This window comes from Macrobrachium nipponense, chromosome 6, assembly GCF_015104395.2.
Source record: "Macrobrachium nipponense isolate FS-2020 chromosome 6, ASM1510439v2, whole genome shotgun sequence".
Classification (NCBI taxonomy): Eukaryota; Metazoa; Arthropoda; class Malacostraca; order Decapoda; family Palaemonidae; genus Macrobrachium; species Macrobrachium nipponense.
In genome coordinates, this window is record NC_061108.1 from 36,073,224 (window position 1) to 36,089,857 (window position 16,634).

General features: G+C 41.0%; 1 protein-coding gene across 4 annotated transcripts in view; it reads right to left on the minus strand.

The window, feature by feature from the left end:
• The window catches only part of LOC135216186 (DNA topoisomerase 3-alpha-like), a 308,863-nt gene that overhangs the window by 10,943 nt on the left and 281,286 nt on the right, over positions 1 to 16,634 (minus strand). For all 4 annotated transcript variants that reach the window (XM_064251319.1, XM_064251321.1, XM_064251320.1 and 1 more), the window contains exon 19: positions 6,418 to 6,566. In XM_064251319.1, coding sequence (XP_064107389.1) covers positions 6,418 to 6,566 — 149 coding nt within the window. The remainder of the gene's footprint in view (positions 1 to 6,417; positions 6,567 to 16,634) is intronic.

Below are 16,634 nucleotides of genomic sequence, written 5' to 3' on the forward strand. Positions count from 1 at the left end.
TAGTCGAAGGGCCTCCCCGTGACAGGGGTCCCGAGGCTGGAACGCCCCGCTGTCGGGCTCCCCTGTCGGGAGGCTTCTCGTCTAAGAAGAAGATCAGGTAATCGTCCCTGAGGACCTGAACAGACCATGGATCGGCCCCGAGATCCAGTTCCGCCAATGACTCAAGAGGCAACCCCCATCTGTGACGACTGGCAGGGTAGGGGGCCTCGACTCCTACTTCCTCCTGCGGAAGCGGCCATTCCAGCCCCTCCGGGAGGCGGCAGGTCTGACTCTGAAAGAGGCGGAGGGTGCGGAAGGGACTATGGAGGGATGTGACCCTTGCGCTCCACAACCTCCCAAGGATGATTCTAGGTTGTTGAAGGAGGATACCCTGTACCACTGCTGTTGTCTAGATTTGGAGGGCTCCTGCCCCTGCACTGAGCCGGCTGCCTCAAGGAAGAGGCCCTATACACGATGGAGTCCTGGCTGGCCTTCCTTCAACGCTCCAGGGACTCCTCCACCAACTGCTCCAGGAAGAGGGACTCGCCTGACATTGGGGGCGTTCCTCATGACCTTGGCTCCCCTATCAGGCAAGCTCCTCGGAAGCTTAGCTAAGACGCCATCCCTCCTTAGGATCCAGTTGGCCCACTGGGTTAACAGCTGGGTCGTTAGGAAGCCCATGGATCTTCCTCCTGACAGGACCAGTTCCTTGAACTGGGCCAGCTCTACCTCATCCTGAAGGTCGTGGTCCATGGCGAAACGAGCTACCACCCCGGACCACAGGTTGAGCCAAGAAGCGACACTGATTGAGGTCCATGCTGTGGCCTCCATAGCCGTGGCCTCCTGCTGGGAAAAAGAGACTGGACCCACCAGGAGTTTCTCTTCCGAGAGTCCTAGGGTAAGGGAGGTAAGGGCTCCTCCTACCAACTTGGGAGCCAGGGACATGCCCTCCAGGGCGTATAACTTCCTCTGTCACGCCTTGGCAGAGGGGATGAGTTTTAGGGACTCATGGGATCTCAGCAAGTTCTTGGAGCCTGCTATCACCAGGTCAACCTGGGCCAGGGCCTGCACCGTTTAAGCGGCCTGGGGCAGGGTCAGGGAGGGCTTGGACTCCAGCTGCCCCCCAAAGAGAAGATCCACGCAAGAGATCTCTCGGCATCCAAGGGGGGGGGCTGGTTCTGCCAGGTGGTTCTTGCCCCTGATGATCCCTAGTACCCGCCTAAAGATGAACCCCTCATCAGCGGGGCCTTGCCCCCTCCAAAGCTCTCTGGAGACCTTCCTGTAAGAAAGCCTCGTCCTCGTAGTCCTCCAAAGGCACAGAGGGGAGAGGGGCAGCCAGCTCCGACTGGCAGCCTCAGACGGGAACTGAAGCTCCCCCGGGGGGGGAAGGCACTGCCTGACCCAGAGGGGCCGTCATGGGACACCATCCGGACAGGGGACAAACCCTGACCAAGGTACGGGGTGGCAAAGTGCTCCGCCCGGGGAGCGGAGGCTCGAGACTGATGGGAGCCAAATGGCCCACGGGAACTGGGACAGGATCTACCGAGACCCCAGAAGGACTAACCCGGGGCCGAGTGGAGCACCCCGCTCAAGGAGCCATCGTGGGGGCGATGAACTCTCGTGCTGGCCTCAGGGACCTAACGGTTGGGGAGCGGTGGCGCCTGCAGCGGGACCCGTCTTGGTGGCTGCTGTTCCTATTCTGACCTCTGCAATCACGGCTACGATGGGTAGAGTAGGAGAAGCAGTCTGGGGGAGGAGGAGGACGAGCATGCTCAACTCCTCCTGCAGTGGCGGCTCTTCTTGGTTCTACATCTTCTATGGGAGGCCTTACATGGGACACTCAATGAGGACCTGTCCTCTGACGAATGGTATCTCCTCTTGTCCCTCCTACAGCGACTCCTGGCCCAGGGTGAGAGGGTAGGATGGCTGGAACGGGCCGGGAGGAGCGCTCGCCAGGGGAACACTGCCCAGAAACCCTGCTCCACCCAAACACCCCGCAGCCCCAGCCAGAGAAGAGGAGGGGTCCCAGAACAAGAACACCTCTCAAGGGGACCTGCCGGGGGTTCAGGGGGGTCCCCAACCATGGACTGGAGGCAACCCCTACTGACTCTGTCGGTTTCCGACACTCCTTCCGAGGAGACCCCCCAATTTCTGGGGAGGTTGCAGGGACAGCAGAGGAGGAAGAGGACAGGCCCATGAGCACTCCCGTGTGTGCGGAAGGAGCACCACGCTTCGGAATGGGACAAGCTGCTGCGGGATGGGAATCCTTCGCCGAGCACAGCGCAGCCCCCAGGGCATCCATCGACAGGACACCCTGAAGACCGCAACGGGACCAACATTCCTTCAGGAACGTGGAGTCCCCAGACGGCACAACCTGTGGAGTTAGAAGAGACTCCTCAGGCCCCGCATTGGGTGGGGGCCTGGCAATGAACTCACCTAGATCCTCTCGCTGGGAGGGGACGGGAAGATTCCAGAAGCGGAGTCAGCGATTCCTGTAGGGGCGCTGGAGAAGGAGTAGGACTACAGGGTCCACGGCTACTGCTCCTACTATGTGCAACCTCCAATGCACCCTTCTTGGAGGGGGACCTGTGCTTCTTCTTCCACTTGGTGGAAGCCAGGTCCCACTGGTGATCCGCCCATGAAACACTCATCACACGTGGCATCCCGAGAACAAGGGCAAGGTGTGGGGGTCTATCTTCACAGGCGAAAGAAAGGCTCCACACGCCCTACCCTCAGGACCGGGCAACGACATTGCGATGCTTTCATGCCCTTACAGACGCACACACACACAATGGAGGGAAAAAGTAACACACACTGAAAGGGACAAACAAAAAAAACGGGCCGGTAACTGGACGACAAACTAACACATGAACGCGACGGCTACCAGGAAAGGACTGGAGTCCAGGTCAAGAGGTTGCATGGCCTTTGACCCCCAGGGCATTTACCTGGCCTGGGAGTGGAGGAATAACTGGTTTTTTCTGGTCGGTGCCAGATTGACAATCCAGGTTTCTCTTATGAGAGTACTTTGAGGCGTCGGAACAATTACCGATTTTATGCTACAAAGGACATTAAGTAGAATAGGACTGATATATTTTTACATTACTATATCCTCATTTGCTGTGGAGAAAAGATCGGCATGGGCATATACTGCTAAAATTAAGCTGCTAGTTGTAGCTGAATTGAGGAAAGAATGTTCATCTGCTAATGACTATTATTGTGCATCAGCAACATGGATAAAACTCTGTAAACAAAATTTGAGAGAAATGTGTTTTAATCAAAACTATTTGGCATGAAAGAACACATTACAGGCAGTCCCTGGGTTACGGCGGGTTCGGCTTACGACGTTCCAAGGTTACAACACTTTTCAATTATATTTATCAGAAATTATTTCAAGGTTTACGACGCATGTTTTTCAATATACATTTATCAGAAATTATTTCCAGGTTTACGACGCCTACAATGCTGATCTGGCACAAGAAATATGACACCAAAATGCAAAATAATCATTATTTGAAGGTTTTTTTGATGAAAAATGCAATAAGAATGCAGTTGACATAGTTTTGAATGCACCCAAAGCATTAAAAGTAAGGTTTTCTTAGGATTTTTGATGATGCTCTGGCTTACGTATTAAGAACGGAACCCCGTCGTAACCCGGGGGACTGCCAGTATGCTGTATTCACTCTGATAAAATATAAATATGTAAAGCTTGTAGTATTCTGATGAAATCAAGTGAAAATATCAAACGCAATCTGTTGATTTTTTACACAATAAACATGCCCTCAGCAACATCTACTAACGAAAAAAAAACATAAATTTTGTTTACACCAATATGTATTCAAGGATATTTTGACTTGAAAAGACTTTGTATAACATAAAATAACCTTGTCCTACATCAATAGAGTATCTTGAGATTCATTTACACTAACTAGAAGCAAGAAAATCGCTCTGATTTGAGTTCAATACAGCAAAATAAACTTATCTTGCAATTGTCCTAAGCTGATTTCCAAACCAAAACACTGACTGCTGTTTGTATTTTATCATACCACAATATGATATAATACAAACTTGAAAAGACTTTGTATAACATAAAATAACCTTGTCCTACATCAATAGAGTATCTTGAGATTCATTTACACTAACTAGAAGCGAGAAAATCGCTCTGTTTGAGTTCAATATAGCAAAATAAACTTATCTTGCAATTGTCCTATGCTGATTCCCAAACCAAAACACTGATTGCTGTTTGTATTTTATCATACGACACTAGTGTGAATATTACATGCACTAATTTTATACCTCATGTATGATGCGGCCCCCATACAATTAGCTCCAAAATTAGGTCTTCAAAAGTCGCATGATATGCGAGTGTATGCAGTATTTTATTTTGTAAAATTATAATTACAGCTTGCACAATATAGAAACAGATAAAAACTAAATTAAGTAACAAATTCTGAGTATATTTATTGTAAAAATATTCACGTAAATTTACTGAGATCGAAGATGCAATAACTTATTTGGATTATACATGTTTTTTCTAATATTTCTTTGCAAAATTACAATTATAAATGACATACTATCATAAAAAAATGAACTAAAACTAACAGCAAGCCCTGGGTGTATTTATGAGCAAATATATAAAAAGATGTCATGTGAGAAAGGCAATACATGCTCCCTTGAAGTAAAGTACACAACTACCTCATGAGACAACTACAATTGGCGAGCTGGGGCAGACCATTTGTAAATTTATGGGCTATTTAAGTAATGGAACCTCTTTCCCACCCGATTTCTCCAAATTGACAACATGTAATATTGATACTCACCAAGATATCCGTTCATTAGTGTTAATCCACTTCTGTTTACCTGCTGGTCAAAACCTTTATAGTCCATGTGTATGACAATTTTTTTTTTTTTGTCTTCCAAAGATGTTACCTGTACTGCACATTTTTCAAAACATTATGAACACACACATACAGTGTGCATATGTACCAATATCTATTGATTAAAGAGACTCAAATTAGCAGTAAGTTTTCCTGAGAGAGAAATTATTTAGGCCTAAGGCTGGGCATATGATCAATTATTTTATTATCTTGGGATTTTTTTATTAATATTGAGATTTTCTAAGGTCAGTTCTTGGGATTTAGTAAAAAAAAAAAAATAATCTAAGTAGCAGCATACACCCAAATGACAGAGGTCAGGCATTAGCATGCCAAACTACCAACCTTATGAACTGACGCTCTACTCTCCACAAAATTTTTTCGGTTTTTAGAATTTCGGATAAAGGATTGTGTACATATGGTTTTTTTATACCTAGTGCTGTGAAGGGGCCCAAATTTCAAGTGTTACTGAAAAGATTGTGCATTAGTTATGTAATACCGTAGTTTTAAGAAATCAAGTTTTTGTGTAAACCTTCTGCATTTCTTGCTTCATTCACCAACCATAGTTTCTATCTCAGGAAAACCCAACACAACTACCAATATCCACCTTGATTTTAGTTAAATGGTTGACCCCAACTTGCACTGAAAGTACGAGGGTTGTCCGTAAAAGACAGTTCCCAAAGATTTTTCACAATGAAAAACATGATTATTGGCATTGAATAATACATTTTTGGAAAGCTTAGACTTTTTCCTACTTTTCGACATAATCGCCATTGAGATCAATGCCTTTTTGCATGCGGTGTACCATCTTCTTTATGCCTGAATCGTAGAACTCTCCCGCCGCTCCACGAAGGTAGTTTAAACCTCTTCTTTCAGCTCCTCTCCAGTTCTGAAATGTGTTATGGACGTCTGTCTTTGAATTCTCTGCACATTGGCGCTTGTATTGTACGCTAATACACTTTTCTCCACAGACTTCACACAGTTGGGAATGAATGTCCACCAGTGCAGTGTATTTTGCACACACAAAACGAATCAGAGCGTAATTCGTACCTGGCGGGAGAAGCGAGTGGGACCTCCATCTCTACTGGCTGCCAAGCCAAGTCTGAGCATCACAGACAGCTCACCGGTAGGGGGACTGGGAGAGGGGGACCAAGCTACACGCCAGTGTCACTGGATCCTGCATAACAGCGTTCCTTGCAACTGGAACTCCTTGAAAACCTTATTATACGGACAACCCAAGTAAATCCCTCATGTAAAGACTGAAGGTTTGTATATGTGTAGGAACAAATAATCAACTGTACGTATAACTAACAGCATGATACAGTAAATGTACACCCAGTCACCTGAATGAGATAAAATAAATTCGATACTTATTCTAATTTTAACCTCCTGAAATCATTCTTGTGAACAGAATGTCAGTTCTGTCCATTTATGTGTGTCACTAAGAAGGGTTCTATGTGAAACCAAAAGAACTCAGAATTCATGAAAAATAATAGTAAAAGCCCGAATATTGCTTTTATACTGAACTAAATTATGAATCATGAGGAAATTTGCCACTACATCTTACCAGTGTTAGTAGAGTAATTACCATAACCACTCTGTTGATCACCCTCTACTTCATCAGCCCACTTAAAAAATCTGCACTGAACATTACGTTCTTTCATACACCCATAAAATTCACGTCCTTTATTTGGTCCTTCTTTCTGGACAGTTAATCTGAAAAAAAATTAATACATCATCAGTAAACAAATTTTTTACTGTAGCACAACTGTAAATAAAGGCCAAGAATTATTTATGAACAATTTTCAAAAACAAGGGACTATCTTTATTCAGTGCTAAAGATGTCTGAATCTGCAATTTAAAAGGGAGCATTTCAGTGTGCATTTTCACACTAAATATTGTACTCTCATGTATTGTAGTGTAAAAGGCAGGAAAGCACCAGAACTTTACAGGTGGAGTAGTTGTTCCCTCTAATGATCAATGTAGTGAAAAAGGGAAAAAAAATTTTTTTTGTCATGCCAACCAACACATGTCAGTTGGCAACTTGGACACAAGCATTTGAAGTATCAAGATTCAAGGGAATTATGGCTTCATTAACTCATGAATTATAAAATAATTAAAATACAATGAAAAAATGTAAATTGTATTGTACTGAAGTAATTTTTGTTACTGCTATGTGATAGTACTTTGTAATAGTTTAAATTTCTTTAATCTGCTGTTTAATGGGTAGAAAATATATGTTGTTTTGCATTAATCTACATAATCATAGTAAAATGACAAATTTTCAATTATTTTGTATTTTTCATAGCTAACAAGCCTGAGGTCTTAACATTAGGATAAATATTCAGGTAGCTGGAAATCAGTCAAAAACAATAAAAAATTGGATATGCAAGGAATCTGTGGCATCTGGCATCTAAAGCCTAGATAAGGTGGACCACACTTGAACCCTGTGACGCATTTAGTCTTTCTTCCAAGTCAGGATAATGAGGGGCGGCTAGAGGTGGCAGTCAAAGTTAAGACCTAAGGTTTGTTTGCTATGAAAAATACAAATTGTTGAAAATTTTTCACTTGTTCATATGCGTAACAAACCTTCTATCTTAACATTAGGATAGACTCACACTTTGAGGGAGGTATGAGAATCCTGAACCAACTGGAGGTTTGGCACACCTAATCATTCTTCTTAGAAGTGAGAACACTAAAGAAGAGGAACTAAAGAAGAGGACCTAAGCCTCTGAGACATTACATACATGGGTATCTGAAACTTAGTCCACTGGGTAAACAATGTAACATGTCCAGGTTCATGGCATACATGGAAGTTCAAGTAACAAACCATGGCTGCCACAAGCAGTCTTTGTCACCAGTCCTCATTCCTCTATAAGTTGTATGGAACACAAAAAATGCTGTAACATTGTAGCAATTGAACTCACCTGCATCAAGCCAGTTCCAGCGTATGATATGTCTATTCTTCAAATCCCCCGTAGGTATTGAAGAAAGGAAAAAAGGAGAAGAAAGAGACCAGTAATCTCACTCATTCTCTTTTCCTCACTCTCCTCTTGAGCAAGAAATGAACTGTGCCACCAAGGGTAGTGGATGAGCTACACAACTTGCTGAGCAGCCACCAACAGTCCCAAGGAAAAAGTGTCCAAGGATCTGTGAGGAATATCCATTAAGGAGAAGGAAGTGAAAGTGGTTTGCTGAAGCCAAGAACCAGTATTCAAAATCCAAGGAACAGACAAGTTCTTCTTAAAATGCCCAAGAGGAACTTATTCCTCTGATGTTATGTGCTCTTGCATGCAACGTATTGGTGACAGAACTTGATGATGAGGAGTAGGCTTGCCTATCACCTCACATAGCCAAAATGAAATGGTATTCTTACACATTTCTTTCTTGGCTTGGCCCATGCTAACAAAAAGCCAACAATACCCAGTTCTTAGGTGGCAAGTCCTTTTTAGATAACAAAGCAGCATTCTAACAGGACAAAACAGTAACTCCTGAGGAGCACTGTTGACAAATTCATTCAGGAAAGGAATGAAAAGAGAAAAAGAGGCAAATCTGTTATTGTGACCCGAGGGATTTTGGGTCTTAGCCACGAATTGCAGGACACATTCAAAGGCTACGGACCCCCAACCCCCAGGGGAGCTCTCCAACTCTTTTTGAGGAAGCCAAAGCCATAGAGAAAACTTTTCACAGTCAGTTCCCTGTCTGACAATCAACATAGGGATTCGAATGTAGCTAGAGTCAGACTATTCAGAACCAGATTAAAGTTCCACATAAGAGGTTTATTATGAGTTCCCTAAGTGAACAAGACTGCTAAAAGCTCCTGAACAACTTAAAGAGATCTCCCAGGATGACGTGATGTTCGTCTTCCAGACGTAGAACTAATGCCAAGCATCCCTGTAGCCTTTGATTGTAGACACAGACGTTTCTCTGTTCTGAGAAAGATCAGAAAGTCCAGTATCTGCTGAACAGAAGCTCTGAGTGGAGAGAAACCCTGTTGATGACACCCATCACAGTAGATGGCCCCCTTGCCCTCGTACACTGCTGACGAAGATCTCCTGAGGTAGCTGGACATCTGAGCCACTGCCCTGCAAGCAAGACCTCTAGCTCGCAAGAGATACTGGAGTCTCCAGCTGTGAAGAGATAAGGACCATACCGATTGGTGGTACCTCTCCACATAAGGTTGGCAGAGAAAGTTGTGCTAAGGGGTAATCTCTCTCGGCACTGCTGACAGAAGAGATAGAAGATCTGGGAACCACTCTGCTTGGGGCCACAAAGGAGCTACTAGGGTCATCCTGAGATTCTTGGAACACATCACTCTGTTCAGGAAATGGCGGATCAGGCAGAACGGAGGGCTTAGTACACTTCTAGGCTGCCCCAAGGATACTAAAAGGCACCCTATACTGCAGTGAACAGCTCTGGGACTACTGAACAGTAGATCTCTAGCTTCCTGTTGAAGCACATAGCACAAAGGTCTAACATGGGTCTTCCCCATTGATGGAATAGCCTGTCCGGTATGTCCTGATGCAGAGACCACTCTGTACCTAACTTTATTCTGACGGCATAGCTTGTCAACCACCACATTCCTCTTGCCCAGAATGTACTTGGCAATGAGCTCCACCAAGTTGTTGATTGGCCACTGGTGCAATTCGACTGTCAATGAATGAAGTTGGCAAGACACCAGCCCCCTGTTTTTTCACATACGCTACCACTGTGGTGTTGTCTGACATCAAAGTGACAGAGTTCCCCACCACCCTCTACTGAAACACCTAAAGACCCAGGAAGGCGGCTTTCAACTCTAAAATGTTGATATGGAGTTGCTTGTGCTGAGAGCTCCACTCCCCGAGGTTAGGAGTCTTCCAGAAGAGCACCCTAACCTTCTTCAGTCTTGACTGCAGAGATTGAATGTGAAGACACCCATGAGGGGCCACCTTCTCTAGAGAAGACAAGAGACCCAGAAGAACCTGTCACTGGTGGACTGGTTGTTCCCCCTTCAAAAGGAATTTCTCTAACCTATGGTGTGATGGAAAAACCCTCGAAATTGCTTACTGTATTTATCACCTTCCCACGTAAAGAATCCTCCAGATTTATCACTATACCTAGGCTCTGACAAAACTTGAGAAGACGGTCCCTGTCCCGAACCAGTCTTTCCCGGGAACTTGCAAAGACCAACCAATTGTCAAGATACCTCAACAGGCGAATCCCAAGTATGAGCCCACATCGAGTCAAGTTTCTTGTGAACATCTGGAGAGCTGTTGTCAACCCGAAGCACAGGATCTTGAACGGGAATACCTGCTCCCCAAGACTTAAATGGAGGAACCTCATGGACAAAGGGTGGATAGGGATCTGGAAGCAGGCATCCTTTAATTCTATATACAGCATGAAGTCGCTCTCTCTCATGGCTGCCAAGACTGTCTGGGGTGTCTCCATCCTGAACTTCATCTTCCTGATGAAGTAGCTTAGTGTTGAAAGATCTGTCACTGGCCTCCAATCGCTAGTGGCCTTCAGCACAAAGAAGACTACTGTAGAACACCGCTGAAGGATGTACAGGCAGTCCCCGGTTATCAGCAATCTGGATTTATGGTGCTTGTCTAGCAATGAATTCCCGTTATCAGCACTGATAATAGAGTATCAGCACTGATACATACCTAACAGAGATGCCATTAACCGGTTATTGATGCCGATAAGCACCAAAAGTTATCAATTTTTGGTTACTGGCGATTTCACTTATCATCAAGCCATCAGAACAAAACCCCCGCCGATAACCGGGGACCTGCTGTACTTCCCTTTCCACTGCACCCTTGTCCATCACCTCACTTCCTCCTGGAGAGATAAGTGCTTCGGGCAGCCTTGGATGGACATCAAGTGTAGGAAAGCATGATCGAAAAGAGGAGGAGGGAGTCTAGCAGAAGTAGGCTCCCTCCCAAAGGACATCTACTACTGACAATTCCGCTCTGTGCAATTGCCACTTGGCCCAATGGCTTGGGCCAAATGGCATCCCTCACTGCATAGTGGGCCTGAATGAGGTATTTAGGGACAAAAATACTTTTAATGCAGAAATTGATCTTATTTGGATGGGTATCAGTAGAGATTTTGAGCATAAAAATCTGTAAGGATCTTTTATTATTTCTTTATTTTATTGTTTGTTACAGTAATGTTTCGATAGCTAGGAGAATATCAATTAGAAATAGCGTAAATATAAGAGAAAAAGAAATGAGAGAGAACCATTAATAGACAAATGATAGACAGAGAAAGAGAGAGAGAGAGAATGAATAATAGAGAAATGAGACAGACAAAGAGAGAGAGAGAGAAAGTAACGATTAGGAAGTATCAAGAATTTGTAGTCAAAACACATGCCGGAATAATCATAGCGCAATCATTAAAAACTGCCTACCCTTCTCATCTGTGACCTGACCTTTCAACTCTCCACCAGAACCTTTAGACTTTCAGTGATTTCAGTAGTCCCACTCACGAAGGATGGATTAAGTCAATTAATCACACCCAAGGGACGTCGTTAAATAATCTTCAACCAATTACTACAACTACAAGGCAGAACAGAAGAAATTACCCATCTATTGAGGGGCTGGACACTTTCCTTTGAAGAACCTTCAAGAAAGCTGGCTTGAAGAGAGAAAAGAGCCGAGAGCCTCACCAGCTTGGGTTAAGCAGATTCCAGAAAGGCTCATAGTAGTACTTCGATTCGTAGTCACACTACTTAACTTATTTATTTTCTGTACTATTTTTATTAGTGTGTTAATGAAGTAAGAAAACTGCACTGTCACTTCCCAAGCCTCATGAAACTCTTAACAACTAACAATATACAAAGCAAGAAATGACAACGCAAATATAAAACTAATTCCAATAAGAAGCAACAAAACGTAAGAAGCAACAAAACGTTACTATGACAAACAATAAAATAAAGAAATAATAAAAGATTTTTACATGTGGTGGCAGCAGTGGGATACGATATCACGCCTCCTGAAAGTATTAAAAAGCGGTAATTTTCAGCGCTAATCGGCAGCGATAACCAGTTAATGGCATCGCTGTTAGGTATGTATCAGTGCTGATAACTGGAATTCAGTGCTAGACAAGCACCATAAACCCAGATTGCTGATAACCGGGACTGCCTGTACATCCTTCAGCTGTGTTCTACAGTAATTTCCCTTGTGCCAAAGGCCACTCGATTGGAGGCCAGTGATAGATCTTTAAACGCTAAACAACTTCATCAAGAAGACGAGGTTCAGGATGGTGACACCCCAAACAGTCTTGGCAGCCATGAGAGAGATCACACTATATATTAAGGAAATATGAGAAATGGTGGAGACTAAAGCAATATACATCCTTATTTGAAAATATTTTATGGATTTCCCAAAAAAATGCAGTAACTTTACCAAAAGTTCAATAATCAAACTGTTTAATTTAAGAATTTAAGGTACAATTCATATAAAGTATATCAAAATTTATGCAAATAACAAGAAGTACTAGAATAGATTCTGAAGAAGTCACGCAAGTATGAAAGCCCCAAGTGAGCATGAGTGACATTGTATGTCTCAGGTTATTTTGTGCCCTTCAGTTTATTTACCAGAATCTTCAACAATTAGAAGTCAAGCAACATTTGCCAGATCTTTCTTTGATACATACATTTTCTGGTTCCTCAAGAATGTTACTAAGGGATATGAAGAGCAGAATAGCTGTCGCATTAAATCTTCATTAGTTTTGTGTGATATTTTATGGCAAAATGACTGAACTTCTTGAAATCTTTATTCTTAGCTTCCTGTGCCTCTTCGGAGTAAAATCCAATTAGAAGGCTGAACTGCTCTATTACAGTAGCTCCATGAATAAGAACCCTATGCAAGCTCAGGCATATAATAACAATGATATTCTTCCACATAAATTTTGGCCATGGTTATGCAAAAGGATTTAAATGCTGTGACATTAATATCCAGTCCAGATGATAATGTACACAAGATGATGTGTAAAATCTTCAACAAATCTATCCTAAGTCCAAGAACTTCACTTGATGTTTCAGCAAGTTGGAAAAACCTAACGGTATTTCCATCGCATATCTATCACTAACCCTGTTTGATCATGGAAGGCTTTTTGTATTCTGCATTTCTGTTCCTGAACCTTTGCTTTTTCTTTTGTTGTTGCTTGCCATTTTTTATAGGTATTTTGTGGGCTATAAAAGTATTGGCATCTCTTTCCCACACGATTCTTTCCAAATCGATGGCGCATAATACTGTTTATCTACAGGATCAATCCGTCCACCACCCCAAACCTGTTATTACTACTCCCGAAGATCAATCCGTTAAGGGTTAAATATTGCTCTTCTTACACTAAGTCTTTTGAAGTTTCCTTAATGAATTTGAACCTTAATGGTCTACAATACAATGGAGAGGAAGGTTTACTATTTCTCACACAACTACTTCCTCATTTTTTTCTGTAACACCACTCAGCTGTAGAGGTACTATGCATATAACAAAAAAACAGGATTCAGACATAAAATCCCATTCCTCATTATCACTTCGTACTTGCTTATAAATGCTTTGACCTGTTATGCCATCAAATCCCACCTTGCATAATAATTTTAATTGCTCCATCTCCAAATCTACTTCCTTCTCATAAGCTTCTGAGATTATCCTTCTTGTATGATCTATCAGATCTTATAAGGACACTGCTGTAGAATAGTTGGTAACTAGCCATGCTTCAGGAGGAGAAAATAATAATTTTTCTTTTGCAGAACGAACATTGTTATATGAAGGAAAGAGTTTTGATTTTTTATCAATTGCTTCATTCCTCAGATTTTGATAGCTTTTGTTTTAAAGCCAATAGTCTAAAATTAATGCCAGGGCTTCATTTGCAGAGAGTGTTCTGTATTATTTCCCGATGAGGTTGAAGGACTCTCAGTGGAAACTTGGGGTAAAGCTTTGGCCAATCTTGGTTGACCTTTTCTAAAACATCTAGATGTAGCAAAAGCAAGTCTATAGGAGATACATTAACAAGTTTAGCACTTTTTCTTCTTTTTGTTTTATCTAATGAACCCTGAAAACTCTGTGCAAAGTCGTCCTCGAGATTTCACACAAGGTTCATTAACCCTTAAACGCCGAGCCACTATTTACCAAAGTGTCTCTCGTATGCCGGCAGCGTTCGGGAGTTAGTTCCGAAGTGGAAAAAGTTTTTTTCAAAAAATCACAGCACGCTTAGTTTTTAAGATTAAGTGTTCATTTTTGGCTCCTTTTTTTTTGTCATTGCCTGAAATTTAGTATGCAACCATCAGAAATGAAAAAAATATCATTATCATATATAAATATTGCAATATATGACAGCAAAAAAAAAATTTCACATATAATTGTATACAAATTGCGCTGTGAGCAAAAAGTTTAAAGCTAATGAGTTAATTTTTTTCATTGTGTTGTACACTAAATTGCAATGATTTTGGTATATAACAAATTGTAAAACATTCAAAGCCCCACATAGAAAATATTATCACAAAATTATGCATGAATTCATAATGCGTGGACGTAAAAAGTTTTTTTTTTCAAAAATTCACCATAAATCAAAATATTGTGCTAGAGTTTTCCAATTTGTTGCAAAATGAAGGTAAATGATTGAATATTACTAGAATGTAAGAGTTTTAGCTTACAATTGCGTTTTTCAACCATTTTGGTCGAGTCAAAGTTGACCAAAGGTTGAAATTTTGGCACTTATCGTGATTTATATGAAAATATTTCAAAACTAATAAAAGCTACAACTATCAGTTATTTATTTTTGTATTCTACATGAAATTGGATACATTTTCATTTATAAAGCTTTATGTAATGGCTAATATAAAACTGTGCAAAAATTACGACAAACTGACGAAAGAATTTCTGACATTTTGGCAGTTACCGCACGCAGACGTAAGGAAAAAGTGATTTTCAAAAATTAACCATAAATCGAAATATTGTGCTAGAGTTTTCCAATTTATTGTAAAATGAAGGTAAATGATTGAATATCACTAGAATGTACGAGTTTTAGCTTACAATTGCGTTTTTCGACCATTTTGGTCGCGTCAATGTTGACCAAAGGTTGAAATTTTGGCACTTGGGATTTAGTATATGAAAATATTTCAAAACTGATAAAAGCTACAACCATGGGCTGTTTTTTTGTTGTATTCTACATGAAATTGCACACATTTTCATATATAGTACTTTATATAATGGCTAATATAAAATGGTGCAAACATTACGACACTGTGACGAAATAATTTCTCAGATTTTCGGCCGAGTTACTGCACACGGACATAAGGAAAAAGTTTTTAAAAAATTCAGCATAAATCAAAATATTGTGCTAGAGACTTCCAATATGTTGCAAAATGAAGGTAAATGATTGAATATTACCAAAATATAAGAGTTTTAGCTTACAATTGCGTTTTTCGACCATTTTGGTTGAGTCAAAGTTGAACGAAGGTTGAAATTTTGGCACATATCATGATTTATATGAAAATATTTCAAAACTAGTAAAAGCTACAACCATGAGTTGTATTTTTTTGTATTTTACATGAAATTGCACACATTTTCATATATAAAAATTTATGCAACGGCTAATATAAAATGGTGCAAACATTACGACAAACTGACAAAAGAATTTCTGAGATTTTCGGCAGAGTTACCGCATGCGGATGTAAGGAAAAAGTGTTTTTCAAAAATTCACCATAAATCGAAATATTGTGCTAGAGACTTCCAATTTGTTGCAAAATTTAGGTAAATGATTGAACATTACTAGAATGTAAGAGTTTTAGCTTACAATTGCATTTTTCGACCATTTCGGACGAGTCAAAGATGACCGAAGGTTGAAATTTTGGCACATCGTGATTTTTATTAAAATATTTCAAAACTGATTAAAGCTACAACCATGAGTTATTTTTAGTTGTATTGAACATGAAATTGTGCACATTTTCATATATAAAACTTTATTTAACTGCTAATATAAAACGGTGCCAAAATTACGACAAAGTGACAAAAGAATTTCTGAGATTTTCGGACGTGTTACTGCGCGCGAACGTAAGGAAGTGTTTTTCAAAAATTCACCATAAATCGAAATATTGTGCTAAAGACTTCCAATCTGTTGCAAAATAAAGGTAAATAATTGAATATTACTAGAATGTAAGAGTTTTAGCTTACAATTGCGTTTTTCAACCATTTTGGTAGAGTCAAAGTTGACCGAAGGTTGAAATTTTGGCACTTATCGTGATTTATATGAAAATATTTCAAAACTGATAAAAGCTACAACCATGGGTTGTTTTTGGTTGTATTCTACATGAAATTGCACAGATTTTCATATATAAAACTTTATGTAAGGGCTAATATAAAATGGTGCAAAAATTATGACAAAGTGACAAAAGAATTTCTGAGATTTTCAGCCGAGTTACCGCACGGACGTGAGGAAAAAGTGTTTTCAAAAATTCACCATAAATCGAAATATAGTGCTAGAGACTTCCAATTTGTTGCAAAATGAAGGTAAATGATTGAATATTACTAGAATGTAAGAGTTTTAGCTTTCAATTGTGTTTTCCGACCATTTCAGTCACGTCAAAATTGACCCAAGGTTGAAATTTTGGCACTTGTCGTGATTTATATAAAAATATTTCAAAACTGATAAAAGCTACAACCATGTTGTATTCTACTTGAAATTGCGCACATTTTCATGTATAAAACTCTATGTAACGGCTAATATAAAATGGTGCAAAAATTACGACAAAGTGACGAAAGAATTTCTGGTGCTTTTTAGTGCGAGAAGAAAAATTTG